Genomic DNA, 22,400 nt, shown 5'->3' on the forward strand with positions numbered 1-22,400 from the left:
CAATTTTTTATAATACAATTTCATCAATGTAAAATTATCCAATTTATAATAAATATTTCAGAAGGTAGATTCGTTACAGACGATGGAAGATGCATAGGGTGTGTTGGGAATGTAGTACAAACTGAATTTCTACCATGTAGACATTGCGTATTGTGTGAAAGGTGTACTGAAGAGTTAAGAGAAACAGCAACTAGAGACGGACTTCCACTGAGATGCCCTATTTGTCGAGCTGATCCGGTTGAAGTGAGGCGAATTGAATAATTATTTCAAGCTGCATCATAATAATTAGCAGCATCGTCTTTTCAGAGTGAATAATAATAAAGTAGTATACTATTTGGTTTTTAATTTGACGGGTTATAAGTAAATCTAACATTAAAATAAGTTTTTTATATTATCTTTATATTTTGTTAAATATAACAAGGTAAGAGAAGATACGACAAGCCAGTTTTCTTTAGGCATCGCTCTATAGAACTATTGTTGAAAAGTCGTTCTTCTAATTTTTCATTTTTTCTTTGTTGTGGAGCAACAAAAGTATTATAAAGTAATGACTAACATTATTCAAGTTTTTTTAATTACTTATTTTTTTGTATTATGTTTGTACTTGAGAAGGTATTGACGATAAAATTGTAAGTTACAACGGATAATTTTAACATAGTCGAAATTGTTAGTTGTAATCAGATTTTTTAAGATAGACTATTATTGATCAAATAGGTTTATAAGTTGAGACATAATATAAGTAATAATGAATTTTCAAAATTATTGAATTTTAAAATGAATAGAGATCAACAACTCAGATTTATATAAAAGAATTTCTAATTTCGAAATATTCATTATTACAATTTACATGACAGTAATTGATAATAGATTATTTTTTTATGTTTACATGCATAATAATGGTGTTTTTTTTTTTAAAAAATTGGATGAAAAAAAAATATAAGATATCGTCAAAAAATATTTTTATTCATAATTAAGTTAAATGCTTTTTAATACAGTTTGATATAAAGAATATTATCTGAAATGTATTCATTTTTATAAGTGAACAGTAAACTGTTAATTGAAATTACTTTTATTCTCTTACAATGTATGTTATTTCTATTTCAATAAATTTGTTCGATATATACAAAGAAAGAGTTCTTTATGAGTTTTGTAATTAATTATAAAATGTAGTTTAATTTTTTTAGTTTAATATTGATTTATTTCAATTATTATTAATTCATTTATTCTGTCTGTGTAAATGCTGAAACTCATTTTCTATTGACAATATACAGTCAAAGCTCGATGTAGTTAACCCAAAAAATGTTTTTATTATATATGAAAATAGGTCTCTGTGTACACAATTAACAGAATTATAGATAATTTTCATTTATTTTCTGTAATAATGATCTAATATTATAACAATTGTTCGAAAATATATCAGTTTATGGCTGTTATCTTTTATCAGTTACTTTAAGAAATTTACTTTACCTACCGCGAAATTTGATTACCTACCGTTGGTAATATCTCGTTTCAATGTTATCGATATAGTTTGTGGATAAAATGACTATTAGAGATTTTTTTCTTTGGATACAATTGTCATTAAATATTTTAAGCATTTTCATAATCAAACTGTGGGATAGTTTATCATTGTATCTATAAGTTCTTAATTTATATCGTTACATGATCGAATTATGCATAATTATTTATGTGAATGTTGTCATTGATAATGGTGTTCTTTATAGTTGTACTAAATTTACATTAGACATAACTTCTCATAGGAACTTTTAGTTTTGGTCATTAGAATGTAGCTGCCGTTAATGTCTTTCCTGAATCTATATCGCACCCCTAGATGCAGATGACCAAATTTGTGACCAAAAAATTCCTGACGGTAAATTGGCATTTCAAAACCGGCGGTCATTTGAGACAGTCAGTCACATGACGGTCGTATGACCGTTCTGTGACCATAATCATAAATGACGGTTATGCTGCATCTCTAATCTGGAGGATTTTATTAGAAACATTCATCAGTTGTTTTTGTCGTTTCAGAAACATAGTGTGTTGTTTATTATTCAAAAAATATTTATACGTTTTATAAATAAATTAATAATACAGAAAAAGAGTGAAAGTATTCAAAAAGTGTTGAATTTATGAAAAAAAGATTCTAACAACGGTTGAATTTAAGTAATAAAAACGCTTGTTTTTCAGTCATAACCACAATCATAACAATATACCATGGCAGAGCACAGTCATTTGAACACAGTAAACCGGTTGGCATCTGTAGAAAGTGTGGTAAATAAATTCAGAATTTATGTTACGAAAAATGTCTAAACTTATATAACATTGATTAACCCTTTGTACCCCAAGACCTTTAAAGAAATCAATTTTGTGGATATTTATAAAAAAATTGAGACGTAAAAAAATACGCAAATCTCAAAATTTAAAAATATTCAAATAGTTAAATGATAATCACTAATTACTGTTACTATTATTAAATTGTTGCTTATATGTTATACAGAGATGTCAAATAAGACTATATAAGGTTAAAAAATCTTTCAACGATACATAAAAAACAGTAAGGATTGCATTCAGACCATTTCTTTTATTTGTTATCTCTTACGTAGAGTAGAACACCATTATTATATTTTATTTTCAGTTATTAATTTCTGAAAGATCTGAAAAGATATTTCAACTGATGTACACTAATCCCCCCAGATTTCAATAAATTTCACTATTTTCAAATAAAAATCAAATGCTTGTAGTATCAAAAATTTATATCAATTATTTTTCTTTCTTTCATGTCTACCTACACATTCAAGGATAGGGCTTTGAATCTTCTGAAAAACAGAGTACTTAAATCTTCAAAACGAAAATTAAATGAACAAACAAGAGAAAAAGCAGTACATAGTCAATGCGTGACAAATTTCATTCCAACGCCCAAAAAACTTATCGCAGGCTCAGCATTCACACATACTCATGCAGTGGTAGAAATGCGTAATGCATTGATAAATGAAGATTGGTCAGTAATTCAAAAAATGTTTCCACAGCTTCTAAAATGCCTCCATACACAAAATATTGTTTGGAGATATGCATTTTTAATATACTTAGTATGTCCTTACGCAGATCTATCGTGCTTTCAAGAATTTTTTAAAATGACTATTGGTGAAAATTACATAGACAATGAATTTTATTTAGAAAAGTTAATGACATTGCATCCGGAAATTAGACTGGATAATTAATGATTTTAGATTTATTATTACAAACTTATGAAATGTTTTGTACAATTATTGTACAAAACGTTATTCTTAACTGTATATTACCATTCGTATTGCAAGAATCATCTGTTCCTGTTTAAAAATAAATTATCTGACAAAAAATTTATCGAATTTACACTGCCGGCTAAAAGATTAAGACCACTTGCACAAAAGTTTGTTGTCTATAAAATATATTATATCCATCTTTAACACAACTAATTAATAATTATTGAATAGTTTAATATTAAACATATGCATATTACTTGTGAAAAAGTGTTTTAGTTGACAATTAAACTACACACTCTATACGCCTCAATAGTTATGAGACTGATTTCATTATCTTACTTTTTTTAAGAAAGTCTCATTTTTGTCTAGCAGTGTATATAAATGTGGACCATTTATCAATAAACACTTAGTACTTTAAATAATTGACTACTTGTAAATTAAATATTGATACTGATAATTGTTAAATAATTAATCCCTTCAGTCAATGGATAGAAATATGTCTGATCCAAAAATATTGTTTTAATAACGCGAAGAATTGATTTCTTGATGAACCACTGCTTTTTGTACAACGCTAATTTCTAATATAAATAATATCAGTTATGTAATGTAACAATTAATTTACAATAAAATCTTAATTTTTAATATAAATTCTTCTATTTAATTTACATGTTATTTAGTTTTCTAGATCTAGTTACTCCTTCAATTAATATTACAACATTTTTAAGCTCAAATAGAACATTGTTTAATTATGTGAAAAATAATAACGACAAATATCGTTGCGGATACTAATTAATGTATTTTATATTATCCTTAGTGTCTAAAATGTCTATAGGGTAACACGAATAATATAAATTAAAATATTTCTCTCTTTTTCTCCCTAGATTTCTTCTCAAATTTATCGATTACTGTACAGTTATTTTATCCGTATATTCATATAAAAATTTATGCACAACTCATAATGATAAATTTTTATATAAACTATTTTAAAATAGTAAAAATAAATGATTTATGACTCAAACTACGAAAATTATTGTAAAGAATATTTAAGACATTCGCTTCATTGAAATATAGTCCGGTCAAGATAGCTCTGAAATTCATTCCTATGGAGTGAAAATCAAGACCTTCTCTCAAAAACTTTTAGCCTCATTTTCTACTTAAATTGTAAGACATAGAGGATAAAATCAAAAGACCTTTTTTACAGAAAATTTAACGATCTTCAATGTCATTTTTGAGCCAAACTATGAAGAATAGAAGTTAAAAAATGTAATGAGCTTTTGTCCATTTCTCTTATAATTTTTAAGAAAATCACCAATAACATTTTTTATAAATTTAATCCATGAAAAAATTGAGATCCCGTGGCTATCTTGACTGGACTTAGATTAAGTAAGACATTAATTGATGCTTATTTCTTTCTTACAAAGATAATTATAATGAAAAAGTTCATTATGATGTGTAATGACAATAATGAACATATGGTAATGAAAAGAGCTAGTTCAACACTGATTAATGAACATGGCTATTTTTATGGAACGAATTTACATCAATAAAATTATTAATGCATAGTAAGAATAAATAAATTGATGAAATTTGAATCTTTACAATCTCTGATCAGTCAAGCGTTAAGTGAACACGAGAATCATTGGCTGCTAATTTTATTAGAGTCTTCTTAACGCGAAGAATTGGTAACCTCGCTGCGGGTTTACTATGCCAACATTCTCGCATTAATTTGCCCATCCCTGACAAAGTCTGAAAATAAATCATATTTTTTTTATTTTTATGTAAAATTAGATATCAGTTGATGACATTGATGGAAAAATTTTGTATTAAAATTTATATTTTGTTCAATTTTCTTTGTATTATCGTTATAAACAATGTACAACTATTTAATCTCATAAAGTCATTTAAAAAAACATTTTATTCATATTTATCGAAAATACTCATAGCAATGACAATTCGATCAATCAAAACCATTTTCAATTATTTATAACAAATTGAAACTGTTATAAATAATATACAATTATTTAGAGTTATATGAAGTTATTAATAACCATATTGTATTAATATTGAGGCCAATTTTCAACTATATTAATTATTCAATACATAAAATCTATTTCAAATGACTTTTTCATTCAACTTGTTTTAGTTTTTTTATTGTAAGAAAAAACAGCTAAATCGATAAAACATATCGAGAATAGGCTAAAAAAAAACATAAAATAATTTGGTAGACTAATCCTAATGATATATTAATCCGAATTATGATCAACATGAATTGAAATAAGATCATCGTGATAGGGTTAATAATTAAAGAATCTTTTCCATCAGTATATGCCTATGAAAAACGAGTTCAGATCTGATCAGATCCTAATTTTTTTTTTCAATTTTTCGATGTGAACAGTCTCATAATACTGATCTGATCAGATATAGATACATCTAAACTAGTTTTTTAGGGGTGTATATTTGATAAATACTCACTGGATCAGAATGCCAACGGTTGGGAAGAGGTGGTCGTCGTTGATCTAAAACCACTAATTTACGCACTTCTTCAATGGAAGGCTCTTGAGAAGAACTTGAAAGCCATTCTGAGTATGGAGCAGCGTAATCTAGTGCTACTCCATTACTTATACATCTTCGGCAAACTTCCCACATGATTAAACCAAGACTGTAAATGTCTGTACGTCTAAAACTCTCCAAACACTCGACGTTTATTCTAAAAATTGTTAAAAAAAAAAATTGTTTTTTAGTCGAGAATAAATATTTGATAAATTAAACACCAAGAAATTTTTTAAAATTTATTATAGATAAAAAAAGTATTAATCTTTTCAGAACATCAATAAAACATAGGAGTTTAAATTATCCTAGTTTGGAAAGTAATATATGAATCATTTTATCCAACAAGTCAAGAAATGATTTTAAAATAATTGGTTTCAAAATAATGTTATTTTTTTACGTTTCTATTGCTTGACCATTTTACTAGCCCAAAACTTAATTATAACAAAAAATTTCAGCACAATTTTGTTTAGTTTTTAAACATTATTAATTCAAAATTTATTTTTTCACACAGGTTTTCATAGCGGTCACGTGATATTTTTATTAAAACCGAATAAATGAAAAAAGTATTAGACGTCGGTGTATGTGTATGTACGTATGTGCGCTCAGAATTCGCTTTCGTCTCAATTATCTCGACAACAAAAAATGATATCGACGTAGGATCAATCACATTCAATGTATAATTACGCAACTTAGAACTGATTAGGTTTTCAGAAAAATCGGTCCAGCCATTCATTGTGCAGAATCAAAAAACTCAAAAAATGGTATGCTAGCTGCATGTTATCTTTTCATCCTCCCCGCTAGGAAGTTAGCCGTGTAGGCTTTCCGGGTTACATTTAGACCACCAGAGAGCACGGATATTTTCAACTCATTTTTAGAGGACACTGTCCAAGAAACTTTTTATGACTAAGACTGAATTCAAAGAACTGTTTTCTCAAAATAATATCATTACATATACTCACGTTTGCTCTAATACTTCAGGACTCATATATCGTTTACTTCCTTGTCGTAAATCGACACGATCGGTAAGCAATCGGTCTTGAGTCGTGGCAAAACTGAAATCCGCAATAACACAACTTCCATTAGTTTTTACAAGAATATTTTTCGACTTAAGATTTCGATGTGAAATTGAAGGTTTGCCTCTCGTTCCATGAATTTCCGTATGAAGATACAATAAACCATTTGTTATTCCTAGGCAGATATTCAAAGTCTGATGGTGAGTCAGTGGTGGTGGTGAACGATTCAAATGGTCATAAAGTGATCCTAGTGGATGATAATGAGTTACAAGCCATAATTGCGTACAACTAGCTCGGCTTGTCATATCACTACCAACATATCCTAGAATATTATCATGACGGGAAGGTAAAAGTTGAGAATAAACTTCAGTTTCTCGTGCCCAAGCAGCTTCATCACGTGAAAAATAAATTTTTACAGCTACATTTTCACCATGCCAAACACCTCGCCACACTTCACCACCGAATCCACTACCACCATTACCAAGGCACTCAACTAAAGCCACTTGCTTCGCTAGAGTTCGTTGAACTAACAGAGGTAAACCTGAACCTGATCCACTAGTCAAACTTCGTCCATCAAGATACTCCTGAGAATGGAAAAAACTGTTGGTATTATCTTCTAATAGAGTCAATACCCGATGAAGAGTTAATAATAAAAAGAGTAAATTCTTTATACCTTTAAAGTACTATCTCCAGCAGCAGTAGCCCGCAACTCATGTGGGAAGTTAGTGGTAGATGTCGGTGATGGAGATGGAAAATGCAACATTGATGGTTCCAACTCTGCATCGATTAGTAATTTATTTCGCTTTATGACAAGTGATCGTTTTCTTCTGGTTTTACGTGCTAACAAGCAGAAAAAAAATCCACCTGTCAAGGCTCCTAAGCCCAATATCGGACCCAGTATAGCTATGGTAAGTCTGATTACGAAACTTTCATCAGTATTGTCTGGAAATAGATGTAAGAGTCAGACAAATTATATAATTATTCATTTTGTGTTGAAAAGATGAAATAAGACATTCTAAAAAAGAATGTAGATTGTCATAGATAGACACTAGAGTAATGAAATCAGGGTTTGTTAGCGTGACTGAAAAAATAAGTAATAGTTAAAACAGTGCTCGTAAATAATTAGCTGACATACAAAATTAATCAACAAAAAATTTATTCCAATCTTTTCTTAATCTAAAGTTAATTTTAATTTACAATAACTATTTTTTATGTATCATTTTTCACCGAACAATAGTAATAAACATCACTGAAATTTTGTAAAAAATAGTAATTGTGAATAACAATTGACTTTAAACTGAAAAAAGACTAAAATAAATTCTTTGTTGATTAATTTTGTATGTCAGCTCTTAGCGATTTCATCGCAAACCATAAGAGATACAAAGAAGAAATTCAAATAAAACTAGTTAAAGCTAAATTTTTCACAAAAAAGTTTTTTAAAGTTCATTTTCTAACTTTCATAATTTAGCTGTAAAATTATAATAAAAATAAAAAGTTATCTATGAATTTGTTTTGATGTAAATTCATAACACATTTAATTTTCATTTCGAACTTTTTTCCTGATATTGTTTCATTATAAAAATGGAAAATGGTTAAAAATAAAAATCAATTAATTTTTATCTGAAACTTCAGATATAAAATAACGACAAAGATAAAAGATTATTAAAAATCATTTTATTGTATCTTAATGATAACTTTAAAGTTGTACTATCAAAGATAGGAGATAAGGTTTAATGATTTTTTGTCTGGAAAATTAAATTTTTTCTAAGACTGTGCTCTCTTAAACTTAAATCACCTCAAATTTTCCTCATCAAAGTGTATATTCTTTATTTGCTTTTCTCATATGAAAAAGTAGTTACTACTATTGATGATTTTTATCAACTTCAAATACATTTACTGATACTGTTAACCATGCCGAAGAGCTAGATTTTACGACTTTAGTGATTAGCTCTTGAGCTAAGCTAAAGCTAAACAATACCTTCAACTCAATATTATGATGCTATGTTTTAACAATTATAAATCCAAAGAACCTTAGATACTAGATAAGATTATTTTTATTTAATAAAATTTTGCTATTTTAGCATCGTTGCATGACTAGTAATAGATATCGTTTTATATAGTGATGAGAAAAAAGATTTTCTAATACGAATATTTGGAAAATCAATAAATAACATCGAATGATTCAGCAAATTTAACATATGACATCATTTACATAATATCAGTTATTTTAATTATCGTTTGAATCAAGATGTAGCAAGGTGCAACAAACTATTATGGTCTTCTGTATTATTAAATTAATGTAAAAAGATTTAAAAAAACGATCATTCATATGAATATTCAATGTTACATTTTCATTATAAATTAGTAACTAATTGTTAAGTTCTCATTAAAAAGCTATTGTAACAAGGTCGATTTTTGTGATGCGTAATTTTATCATATCTATACTTTTTAAGACATTTCAAAGGATATTAGAAGGTTGAAACGTGGATGGATGAACGAATTTACGTATCTGCGTGCGTATGTATCGTAGGTTTTATTTTCGTTTTCGATATCTCAAAAAGTACTGAAGATATCAACTCCACACAATTTCATTTTAAAGACAATACAATAAAATAAAACTGAACAGAGTGTCAATGAATTCGGTGTAGCAATTGTTTTTTATAACAAAAAGATTGTAAAATACGTTGAATAACCAAGACATTTAAAATAGATACTTCTTATTAGTTGATTAACATTGTTGACAACTGAGGTCAATATCAATACAATACATGGTTGCTAGTGAATTCACATGACTCTAAACAATTATATGTATATTATTTGTAATTATTTATTACTTCCCAGTGGGAAGTTATAGTAATGGGTCCGATTTTGCGAATCCCGAATTTTGACATATCTCCACGTTTTAAAGTCCCCAGAGTCGAATACGATCGTTTTCCAGTGGACGTCTGTGTGTGTGTGTGTGCGTATGTGCGTTCGGAATTATTTTTCGCCTCGATTATCGGGAGAACAAAAGATGATATCGACGTAAAACCAACTGCATTCGACGCGAAATTGCGCAACTTAGAACTGATTAGGTTTTCAACAAAATCGGTAAAGCCATTTTTTTGGCAGAATCAAAAAACTGGAAAAAAAGGAAATTACTTGAATTTTGCAATTTATAAATTATACCATTTTCTAGACAAAATTTCGAGATCTTATGGAAAATATGAATATTAAATGATTAGAAGACTTGTATGAAAATATGGTGACAATATTTCATCAAAAAAAAAAAATTTTGAAAAACAACATCAGCAATGAAAGAATTTTAAACTCGTGTCAGGATTAAGAAAACAGCATTAAAGACGCTATAATAGTCAATAATAATTGTCAATAATATGGAATTGTGTTCATAACAATTGTACATTGTTACTAACAAGTGATTATTGATCATAGTAATATTTGAATAATAAGTTTTAAATTGTTATAAACAATAAAAATAGGGATCCATTCTATATATATGAGTACTTTTAACGTATAATTTTTTCTTTTACTAAAAAAATGTTACCAACCGAATGACCGACCCTTCGAGTCGCACCCAGACCACTGCAGAGCACTGATATTTTTATTTTTGTTATAAACACTTAAAAATCGCTTTAATTGATCGAATTATTATAATAATTATTATATTTAATAAATATCAATAAAGTGTGGTTATAAATAACTTCATGTGATTAGGCTATTGTATATTGTTTATAAAAATAGCTATTTTGTTACAAACACAAACAAGTAAAAGATAACAAAATCACGGATTCCAATTAATGGTATCTTCTTCGTTAGGGCACAAAATAAGCCGAGAATCCTTTTTGATAGTTTTATTGATGGATGCTTTCATCATTCTAACATTTTGTTTAATTAATTTATCTCAGCTGTCTCAATAAGTGTCTTTAACTTTGTCATGCATCCAAAATTTTTTTTCGTTACATTTATTTATCAAAAGTAATGCTCATTTGATGCAAAAAATTCTCCAATGAATCATTCGTTTATTTTTATGTAAACGTATTCAATCTTTTTCTCATCGAGCTACAATATTCTATTTGATAATTTATTGAACCACAGCCAAATTTCGACAATTATTGCCGAATACACCAAGTTTGAAATAAGTAGTTCTGATTTACACTTAATCTAGAAATTGAGAGCAAGCTTTGCTCTCCGTTGATGAAAATTCTCACTCTTTACATTTTTCTCTTCAATCTTTAATAAAAAGTATAAGAAATTATTATTTACCATTTAATGGCTCAAGAATGGGAAAGGGTCCTTTATTACACAAATCAGTGTAGCAACATTCCACATGATACAAAGCTTCATATCTGCCTGGAGCCATTTTATTGCATATCAACGGAATCTGATCTTGTTCTGTTGTACAAGCTCTTTTGACTCTTTCTGTGCCATCCGTTTGCCTGACGGTGGACTTCCAACACTGTAATGGAAAAATAATTGTTAATAATGAAAATATACCTTATTGTTAGTATAATTAGCATCATACTACAAATCTTTGTCATACAAGGCTATCAGGAAGACAGAAATATTTCAAGTATTAAATTGAAAGGCACAATAATAATTATAGCTAATGGTTTACTGCCGGAAAAAAAATGCTAATCGAGAGAGTAAAAGCAGATTTATAATTAAAATTTATCATTGATGGAAATATTGATTTTTATTACGATTAGTAAATAATCATTAATTCAATAAATTGTTCAACTTAATCGATGATTTTTTTTTCAATGTTAGAAAAAGTAATAACTACATTAAATCCAATAAAACAATTAAAATAAATCAATTTTCTAGATAATTCTATAATTGAAGAAAATCTGTTTTGTTCTCAGTAAATTTTTTTTCCAATGAAAAGAATTGGATTTTTTTTATTAATCAGACCTCACTTTAAAGTATAAAAATGTGTTAGCACATTTTATTTTTTAGTTTTTTATAGTTTCAACGATTCAATTCATTTTCTTCAATTTTTGACACTAATAAGTTGTCATAATAATATATCTCTTTTATTAGAAATTTTGAAATGATCTGTAAAAACGTTTCTTCAAACAAAACCAAACCGTTTTAGAAGTGAAATAAATTTCTGCCCTCTAAATAATTACTTAAAAATCAACAATTGGTTCACAATTGAAAAGAAACTATAAGATTATATTATTGATAATTAAAATAATAAACTTGCCGTAACAGCATTATGACACAGTTCAGGATTTAAACATTCTATTCCTTCACAAGAATAACATGTCAATCTTCTCATAGCTCCATTGTTGCTTATGTATTTTTCATTAAAGAATTCTGGTTGATCAGTCTGTTCATCACTATCCAAACTGTTCTGTTTGTCTTCCAATAAAGGTGTACGTTGAATGTCAGCTAAAAATGATTCACAATTTATATCTAATGTAATTTCACCAGTATATAAGTTACTGATAGGTTATGGAATATAAAGAATCAATGTTTAAAAGAATTTTGTGTTGTATACCTTGAGATAACATAAATGTCAACAAAAAAATGAAGTAAATCATACATCTAATATTCGCCATTTCTTAACGCGTCAAAACAACAGAGCATTGAAGCAAAAAGATTTTCACACCATCATTAATTATTATGTTAACAAAATATTGTTCACAAAATCTTGATCATTAGGTTAAATCTAATCTAAACAAATAGCACACAAGTATCCACATAATTGTTAACAATTATTTAGCAACATTATTATTTTACTTTAAAACATTGATAGAGCACTCAATATGTGCTACGTTCATGAACAAAGCGCTATACATGGAGGTGCAATGATGGAGTACCATCTGTTGAGTAATCAATTGACTTTCGTCGCATCTGCGAGCATGATGCTGTCACCTATCGGAATTTTTTCAAACTAATTTCCGAATAAAATCATTCGGAATACAATATTTCTCACTATTTCTAAATTATTCAATTTTATGCTATAAATTGATTTTTTCGACATTCAGACAGGTGGCAAGGACTGACGCAAACACGAATTTTGGTCGAAAAATGTATAAAAATACAATAATTAGTGATTTTTCACTAATTAAAAAATTGTTGTTTACGTCAGTCCGGCATTAATTCTTCTGCAATTTAGTACCTAATTTTATAGAAATAATAGTAAATTGGCGAAGAAATTAGAAATATCCCGATCCCATGTATTTAGATAGGGGGAATCAGTTCGCCTCTCTAACTTCAGCCCAGCCTTAATGAAGCCGGCTTACCGAAGGATGGAGATCATTGCTTTGTACTTGTGATAACTGTCAAAAAAAGTATGAAGAACAACAGGTTTCATTTCTGCTTGATCCAGCTGATAGCGTGCAAGCTTATGACGGAGCTGGAAAATTACAAAGCTCAGAATCTCAATACACTGACAGAAAAAATGTGATAGCTAGAAAGTATACTAGCGGCAAACACAAAATATACTCAATTTGAGTATAATTATTTTTGATGCAAGTACATTTTATATCAAAATGAAGTTTAAAGTGTACTGTACAATCATAATAACATTAACTTGATTTTAAATTTTTCATCACTCAATCCTAATATAATATTAATTTATACCAAGAATAGCGATTACTGCATTTTTGTAAATATTTTGCTTATCTCAAGTAGGTAGATAATAGAAGAAGATTACAAAGTTTACTTCAGTTGATAATATAGTTTTCTTACACTGAGAATCTTCCTTACTTACCACAAGTGTATTTTATACGGAGATCCCGTATAAAGCGTACTTATGCTAAGTATAATGCTGTTTTACACTTTAAACACCATGTTCTCACATTATGAATCCTTTTTTATTAATAAAAAAATACTTGTTACTTGATTCAAGTATATCAATTCTTCACTGCAAGTATATTATATACTTAAATTAAGTATACGAAGTACTCATGCTAAAATTTTTTCTTATTAAATTTAAAAATTTCAAAATATAAATAATTATATTAATAATAAAAAAGTTACTGTTATACCCATTGGTATTGGTCAATTTAAATTAGTGACCATTACTAATGAAGTAATTTAATGATTAAATATTCAGTAATTAATAAATAGATGAAAAGTAATCTTATAATAATTACAACAATTACTGTTGTACTTTTAAATACGTGGAGCTGCTACACTTACCAAATATTTATACCTGTATAACTTTTAACAGGTGCAAAATAATAAAAAACTTTGCATGGATGAAATGTTCCATTTTTAATTCTGCACATTTTGAGCCCAAAATCAGGCTGATCGGTGCATTTGAACCAAAATGGGAATGATTTAAATAATTTATTGTTTATAAAAATAATGAAAAAATCAATGAAAAAAAAAAATTTTTCTCTAAAAATGAAATTCAATATCTCCTTTTTCTAAATAAATCGCCAAAAAGTAATATTTCTAACATTTAGTATTTTTTATTAATTTTCTTAGACGCGACTGAAGCTTTTGTCAATAGTGAAGCTTCAGTCGCGAATAACTTTTTATCTATCATAGATATGAAAAAAAGTGTTCAGTACTTTTTTTATTAAAATTCAATTCTGAACAACTTTTATTTGAAACATTTTTTTATATCTATCATAGAAATCGAGAAATTTGCGAGGGGGGGGCGGTTTTTCGCGATTTACTTCCCCCCTATGCGTGCCAAACAATTTTAACCTACACTATCGTATTCCTCGCGGAATTTCCAATCTAGTCATCTATAAATCACTACTTTGGCCGGAGCAAATCATATTTATCCCATTTCCCTCATTTGATTGGACTATACAATTATCCTAAGGACACAGAAATATGACATTTTGCGTTTGTTAATGTATTCATAGCCTCTCATCCTCAATGAGTCTAAACCTCTTTGACCTTGACTCAAGCCACCCCACAAAATAAAGAAATTCATAAAAATTGATAAACGACTTAAAATGATTTTTTTTGTCATTGATTAAAGTGTGAGACTAAATAATTTGTGGCTTAGCGCTACGTTACGAAAAGAAATTCTTTCGATCGTATTATAACTAAAGCACGTGCAACATAGGCATCAAACGCCATAGTTGTAGACAGTATTTTGTTTTTGTAATTCGAACTAAATCACGGTTATTTTTTATCATTAATTTTGGTTCAAATGCACCGATCAGCCTGATTTTGGGCTCAAATGTGCAGAATTAAAAATGGAACATTTCATCCATGCAAAGTTTTTTATTATTTTGCACCTGTTAAAAGTTATACAGGTATAAATATTTGGTAAGTGTAGCAGCTCCACGTATTTAAAAGTACAACAGTAATTGTTGTAATTATTATAAGATTACTTTTCATCTATTTATTAATTACTGAATATTTAATCATTAAATTACTTCATTAGTAATGGTCACTAATTTAAATTGACCAATACCAATGGGTATAACAGTAACTTTTTTATTATTAATATAATTATTTATATTTTGAAATTTTTAAATTTAATAAGAAAAAAATTTTAGCATGAGTACTTCGTATACTTAATTTAAGTATATAATATACTTGCAGTGAAGAATTGATATACTTGAATCAAGTAACAAGTATTTTTTTATTAATAAAAAAGGATTCATAATGTGAGAACATGGTGTTTAAAGTGTAAAACAGCATTATACTTAGCATAAGTACGCTTTATACGGGATCTCCGTATAAAATACACTTGTGGTAAGTAAGGAAGATTCTCAGTGTAAGAAAACTATATTATCAACTGAAGTAAACTTTGTAATCTTCTTCTATTATCTACCTACTTGAGATAAACAAAATACATTGGCTCACATTATACTGATTCCAAGTAGAAAGACTACTTAAATACAAGTACTTTATTTTCATAAAACTTGTATACTTTTTACTTCTTCAACCGCTTGTAGTCTACTCAGGAGTGGTATATTCTGTATTTAGACTAAGTTTTTTTTTTATTCATTTTAAAACGAAGTTTTACTGATTCCAGGTACTTTCTTTACCTGCCTTCCGAAACTTTTTTACCTATCACTTTTATACTGGGGACAAGTAAATTGTATAATTCGCCACCGGAAAAAATTTCTGTCAGTGTACGAAAAAGGAATAGAAGCACTTGCTTCTCTTAATCACGTTCAACAAGTAAATGCTATTGAAGAATATAACAATATAAAAGAATATCTTCAAAAAAACGATTTGACTGAGCGATAAGAAAATCAACTTATTCATATTTAATACCAATAATTTTAGAATAATTTATAATTAAAACATCTATTTTTTAAGCTTATTGATATATTAAATCTCTCATATTTTTTTGTTTACATACTTTGTGTTATGTTACGTTACAATTCAAAATATAAATAATTGTCGATAAAATGGATCAAGGCTACTAGAGTGTTATACAATTATCCGTCAGATGTCGCGGCTAACCCGGTGGTCGGTCATTTTAGTGATGGTCAGCTGACGGTCTTATGACCGTGACATGACGATCATAAATAACCAGTTCGGTCATGCTGGCATCTCTATACTCTACGTGTAATATCTCTACAGATAAAACAGTTTTGTGTGCGTTTCTTGTTTACTTTTTTCAACGTATCGTGGTGCATTATGGCTTGGACAAAGAGAGAAAATGTATTCACATGTTGAGAGCATAATTTGACATTTTACTTGTTAAAAATAAAGATTACGTGGAATAGAAAGAATTGATAACGATGTTTTATATTAAAGTAGTCACTTTGTTTCTATTTGTTGTGATAATTAATAACAGCAATTGTGCAGATAGTAATGAGGAAGATAATTCGACAGACTTGTATGTGATTGAAGGCAAAGTCTTTCCGTGGGAAAATGCTGGAGGTACTGATTGGCAGCTTGCAACCTATGTAATGGCCAACGGGCCAGAGTTCGAACGTTATGGATTTTTACGGTGAGTTGAATGATAATGAAATAATCATCATGTAGGTTATAATGTTGATTATCTTTAGAGAAGATGGAACCTTCACAATATCAAATATACCGTCAGGATCATACGTAGTGGAAGTTGTAAACTCGAATTATGCTTATGAACCAGTCAGAGTGGAAATTAATTCCAAAGGAAAATTCAGAGCACGAAAAGTTAATTTTATTCAAACTTCGCAAGTAATTCAAGTACCGTATCCATTAAAGTTGAGACCTTTGACGCCTTTCCGGTACTTCCAAATCAGAGAGCAATGGAGAGTTACAGATTTCTTGTTCAATCCTATGGTATCTATTATTTTTACTATCTCCAATTAATTGAAACAATATTTATCATGAATAAACATTTGAATATGCTTTGAAAGAGACAATTTTGCTGATTAACTGAAATAACATTTGTATTGTAGATTTTGATGATGGTTTTACCATTGATATTAATAATGGCTCTACCAAAAATAATGAATGATCCAGAAACAAGGAAAGAAATGGAGCAATTCAACAGCCTAACGAATTATAATATGCCAGAAATGTCAGAACTCATCACGACTTACCTTTCTGGTGAAGATAAGCAAAAAAGTAAAATAGTCAAAGCTTCTAAAAAGAGACAATGATTGTGTTTATAGTCATCAAATGAAACTTTTCTTGTTTATCATATTTAATAAGTAGGTGTACAATTTGTTTAATATCTGATAGATGAATTATTAAAGTTGTTTTCATTATTTAACTTTGAAACCTATCATGGTTGAATTCGTCACATTTGTCACTTGTAAATACATGGATACTTCAATTCCATCACTGATGAAAAATTCTAATTATGCTATTTAAATTACTTGTAAGCTAGCCTGTGAGGAAGATAGTTTCAATTATTGAGCTTCAAATAAAAAGTTTATATTAAAAAGACCAAAGTGTTATCAGTAAACAGTGAATGTTCATTGTGATGATCACTAAGAGTATTTCATTATAATAATAATTAATTTTATTTCTCTGTATTTTTGGAAATACATGATAATTAATAATGATAACCATCAACTTTAATAAAATTTTGAATGTAAACTAATAAAGCATTTCTGTTAGAGCTCTACTGAGAAAGGTTGTTTTGTACTTCAAACTTTTTGCCTCTATTTAATAATTTTGATTTACGTGATTTTATTAGAAACAATCAGATACTTGATCATTCTTTTAATCATTAATTGTGCATGTTATTTATTAGCTAACACTAATATTGCTTACTCCTATATTTTAAATCTACCCAGCTTAAAAGATCCTATTGGGAAATAATAATTTAATGGGAACATTACATCGGAAATTTCCTGTTAAATGCTATTGGAGGTGTATTTCCTGTAAAAATCCATTGAATCCTATTCTATTGTCCCATAGAGATGTACCGAATTCTTGTCAGTATTTTCGTAGGAATGAAAAAATTTTTATAGGATTTATTAATATTAACTTTATAATCCTATTCAACTTTTGTCTTTCCTTTTCAACTTTTCAATAGGATTTGATGTTATTTAATGGGATTTTAATGCTCTTGAATTTTTTAATCAAACTGAAGGTAACATTATATTACAATATAAATATTATATTACAAAGTTAAAATACATATATATATTTACAAACAAAATGATGAATACAACAGTTATAAACCAGAACCCTAACCAAATCTTTTTCTCAATCTTGCTTACCAAAACTTTCTAATTTTTCTACTGTCCTTAATTTTACTTCATGTCACTCTCCCGAATGACTGCAGTTTTTAACTATAAAATAATGTGTACCTTTAGAATAAGATTTATTCTTCAAGTTCTGTTTGAAAAGTAAAGTCTACAAGTGAACTTTAGAAATAATTTCTGAATTGACAATTGAATTTTTCTTATTTTATTGACGTTTTTATACTTCACAGTTTCAATAAATAATGTAGTAGTAATAATAAGTAATTGAGTAATTAAGTAATCATTATTAATAAATATATGAGTTATAAATTTTTATATATAAGATAGATATAGACGTGATATATTATTCGATTAGTTAGTGCAATAAGTGCAATGAATAACAAAAAATGAAGTAAACGATACAGATAATGAAGATGAACAATTTGATGAAATTGAGGGAATCCGAAGGTAAGCATTGGCGCCTCGGCAATTCATCATACTAAACTCACAGGTCCTTCACAAATACTGAGACGACGGAAAATCCCTGATCTTCCGAATTCTAAGCCCGCATCTGGAGCTGCAAAGTCGAAAAACGATATGCGGAGAGCCGGGTGTTCTCGGTCAATTGGACTCGTAGTGGTATGTTGCAAGGCCTTGGGCTAGATGCGTGTATCCCTGTGCCTGTTTCAAGGTGCAGGTATACGTGTCCCGGGAAACGCCATCGCGATGAGAGTAGAGTTATAATTTTCCAGAATTATGCCCAGGTAGGCGAGGTACTCAATTTCCGTCCTTCGGACGGGGGGAGCAAGGTTTGAAAACGTTTTTACAAACCGATGATGGTGATTATAATATTGAAACATTCGATACAAACAGTAAATTTTCTATATTTTGGTATTGAAAAATATCTTCTTCAAATCATCAATCCAGATTTATATCCTGATGATACAATTCATTAATTATTTAATATTGATGGACTACAGTTATTTAAATCTAGTTCAAAACAATTCTGAGAAAAGTTTTTATTTCTGCTGATTATAATCCATATAAACCATTCCCAGTTGTGATTTACCCAGGTAATCAGAAACCTTCAAGTTTGGAAAGATTTTTAAAGCGCTTCAGTAATGAACTAAACGAGCTACTTCGAGATGGAATAAGAATAGTGTTCTGACTTGGATGAGCTGGTAGAAAAAGATGGACAGAGATTACAGGTGGAGAGTAATCAGAATCATGTGGACTGTATTTTTCAGGATATTTGGATGTTAGAACAGTCGGGACTGTTGAACGGGTGTAAATGAATCGGCTGACACTAGTTAACGATAACAAATAACTATTTATTAACCACTTAAGTAACAATAACTAGTAGACTAATGATCAGAGAGTCTGTCTGATAACTGTATAAAATAAGTTCACTGAAAACTGAGTCTTTGAATTATCTGCGTACAGTCTTAAGTTGGTGACGGCTGTTATTATCCCTTTTTATAATATCCGCGGTCAAAATATCCAAGGATAATATCCTCGGCAAAAATATCCTTTCTTAAAAATATCCTTTTATATAATATTCTCCAAAAATATATTCTTGTTTAAAAACAACTATTTCTGAGAATTTTCAGAAATTTTAAATTGTCTTACTAAACTAAATATAATTTTATAGTAGGTAGTTAATATAATAGTTACGTACACGTACATAAATAATATGAGTTGCTCATTGTTTACATCTGAGATAATCCTTTTAAAATATTTTATATTACCTATTTGATGTACTAGTTAAGTATACGTACATAAATAATATAGGTTGACGGTTGTTTACATCGGAGATAATCCCTTTCAAATATTTTAATAGATTTATTTGAAGCATTGATGTACTTATTGAGTCAATTTCTGTCAGTCTTTGTTCTGATAGCGTAGTGGAATTATGTATTAAAATGCCGTTAAAATTTATCCGAGGCCAGAAAGGAAACAATCTTTTGGTTGAACGTGGTTTTATTTTCAATAAAAAATCAGAATCATCGAACAAAGTTATTTGGCGATGCGTTGAATATTCTAAAAGTAACAAATGTCATGGAATATGCCATACCACATCTGCTACTCCAAATGGTAAGTCATGATTTTATAACTAATTTTTGAAATACAACTGAATATTGATGTTGTAAATATTTTAAAATTTTCGACTTTTCAGGAAAAGTAACGAAACATACGGGACATAGTCATTTGGCAGATGTTGTTGAGTATGAGACTCGAAAAATAACTAATAAGATTCGTAAAAAAGCAGAAAAGCCTGAATTGCCTGTTAGAAATATCGTTACGAAAGTGCTATCCATATCATCGAAAGCAGCCGTTGCTCGTTTACCTCAAGTGTCAGTATTATGCCAATTAGCACGTAGAAAGAGAAACAAAACAAACCCCATACCACCCGAGCCTTCTTCTGCTGCCACTGTTATTATACCTGAAAGTTATAGTTTATCAAGTACAGGTGAGAATTTTATTTTATGGGATTCAAAAGATGAACAATGAATTATTATGTTTGGTACTGAAGAAAATATGAATATACTGTCAACGTGTAAGGAGTGGTTTGCAGATGGTACATTTAAAGTAGTACCAACTATATTTTATCAACTCTACACTATTCACGGTATGGTTGCAGGAAAAGTCATTCCACTAGTATATATTTTGTTACTAAATAAAACAAAAAAAACTTACAAACGAGTTCTACGAGAAATAAAAAATCTATTGGTAAATGATAATGTTCCTAATATAATTCATGCTGATTTTGAACGTGCTTTTATTAGTGCTTTTCATTCTATATTCCCAACAGTCAAAATTCAAGGATGTAATTTTCATTTTATGCAGTGCTTAGTACGAAAAATTCAAGAGATGGGATTACAACAGAAGTATGCAGTGATTCTACCTTTGCTAATAACATTCGAATGTTTGCTGCTTTAGCTTTTTTGCCCACTATTGATATATCACGTGGCTATGAAGAGCTTATCAATACAGCATATATAAAAAAAATGAAGATTTATTGGAAGATTTCTTGAATTATTTTGAAGAGATGTGGGTTGGCAAGTGTAATAGACGAGGTGATCGTGAATCAGCAATGTTTAATAGTGAATTGTGGAGTGTCTACGATGCTGTTAAAGCTAATTGTCCTCGCACTAATAATGCTGTCGAAGGATGGCATCATAGTTTTAATAATCGAGCACAAAGTGCTCATTTATATTTTTGGAAATTTATTAACCTCTTGAAAGAAGAACAAAGTAATACGGAAATAGTCATTGAGCAGTTATCTTCAGGAGCAGAGCCAGTTATGAAAAGGAAAAAATATCGCGATTATGATTGTCGTGTATTTAATGTGGTTGCAGAATATAATTCCGAGAATATATGCAGATACCTTAAGTGTATAGCAAATAATTTAAAGTTATAATTGTTTCTTTCATGTTTATTTTTTTTTTTACTCTAAATGACCGATGCGATTTATGTTATGTAGAAATATGTTAAAATAATTAAATTTTTTTATAGAATTGATAATAAAATAAATTGTGATTAAAAATTTGTAATTAAAAATTTTTACTCCTCTAATGAATAAATAAGTAACGAATTAGAATTGTGGAGGTGGTGGTGGTCGTGGGGTGTTTAAAGCTTAAAACCGAATTTTTTCATATAATAAGAGTGTATTTCGAAAGGATATTTCAAGAGGTGATATTATATAAGAGGATATTTTTAAGGAGGGATATTTTTTTCAAGGATATTTTCCTAGGATATTTTGACCGCGGATATTATAAAAAAGGATATAAACAGAAGTAATCCTTAAGTTCACTGAAATTCCTGATGATGAGTTTACTGATACATGACATTTTTTATTACTACATGTAAGCTGTCAAATATTCAATTCAAAAGAACTTGCACTTGAATAATGCTCTGACGCCAAGGAATTATTGGCAGATTTCGTTGATATTGCACCATTAATTTATGGAGTTACATGTCTAACAAGTAATATGCATAGCTCAATCCATCTTTGTGACGATGTTCAAAATATGGAATAT

The 22,400-nt window shown here is 28.8% G+C and overlaps 3 protein-coding genes and 1 long non-coding RNA gene across 4 annotated transcripts; 3 read left to right on the forward strand and 1 right to left on the reverse strand.

Annotated features, from left to right (window-relative positions):
* The first annotated feature begins 1,988 nt into the window (after positions 1-1,988).
* Positions 1,989-2,928, forward strand: LOC118065675 (uncharacterized). Its single transcript, XR_004690179.1, has 3 exons — positions 1,989-2,265; positions 2,492-2,548; positions 2,793-2,928. It is a non-coding gene; the product is annotated as an uncharacterized lncRNA (long non-coding RNA).
* Positions 2,556-12,609, reverse strand: LOC118065673 (activin receptor type-1-like). The gene is made up of 7 exons (XM_035081104.1): positions 12,300-12,609; positions 12,003-12,190; positions 11,060-11,252; positions 7,470-7,738; positions 6,743-7,380; positions 5,706-5,940; positions 2,556-4,979 (listed from the first exon to the last, which is right to left on the reverse strand). Exons 1-7 carry the CDS (start codon positions 12,358-12,360, stop codon positions 4,842-4,844), a joined length of 1,722 nt encoding a protein of 573 aa, XP_034936995.1. The 5' UTR covers positions 12,361-12,609; the 3' UTR covers positions 2,556-4,841.
* A 3,747-nt stretch (positions 12,610-16,356) lies between these two features.
* EMC7 (ER membrane protein complex subunit 7) lies at positions 16,357-17,614 on the forward strand. The gene is made up of 3 exons (XM_035081106.1): positions 16,357-16,685; positions 16,744-17,002; positions 17,122-17,614. The coding sequence occupies exons 1-3, from the start codon at positions 16,474-16,476 to the stop codon at positions 17,323-17,325; spliced, it is 675 nt and encodes a 224-aa protein (XP_034936997.1). The 5' UTR covers positions 16,357-16,473; the 3' UTR covers positions 17,326-17,614.
* Positions 17,615-21,409: 3,795 nt separating this feature from the next.
* LOC118065683 (uncharacterized) lies at positions 21,410-21,781 on the forward strand. The gene has a single exon (XM_035081119.1). It carries the CDS (start codon positions 21,410-21,412, stop codon positions 21,779-21,781), a length of 372 nt encoding a protein of 123 aa, XP_034937010.1.
* Positions 21,782-22,400: the final 619 nt, after the last annotated feature.

This window comes from Chelonus insularis, unplaced genomic scaffold (genome assembly GCF_013357705.1).
Source record: "Chelonus insularis isolate UGA/USDA-ARS -01 unplaced genomic scaffold, ASM1335770v1 contig_31_pilon, whole genome shotgun sequence".
Taxonomy (NCBI): Eukaryota; Metazoa; Arthropoda; class Insecta; order Hymenoptera; family Braconidae; genus Chelonus; species Chelonus insularis.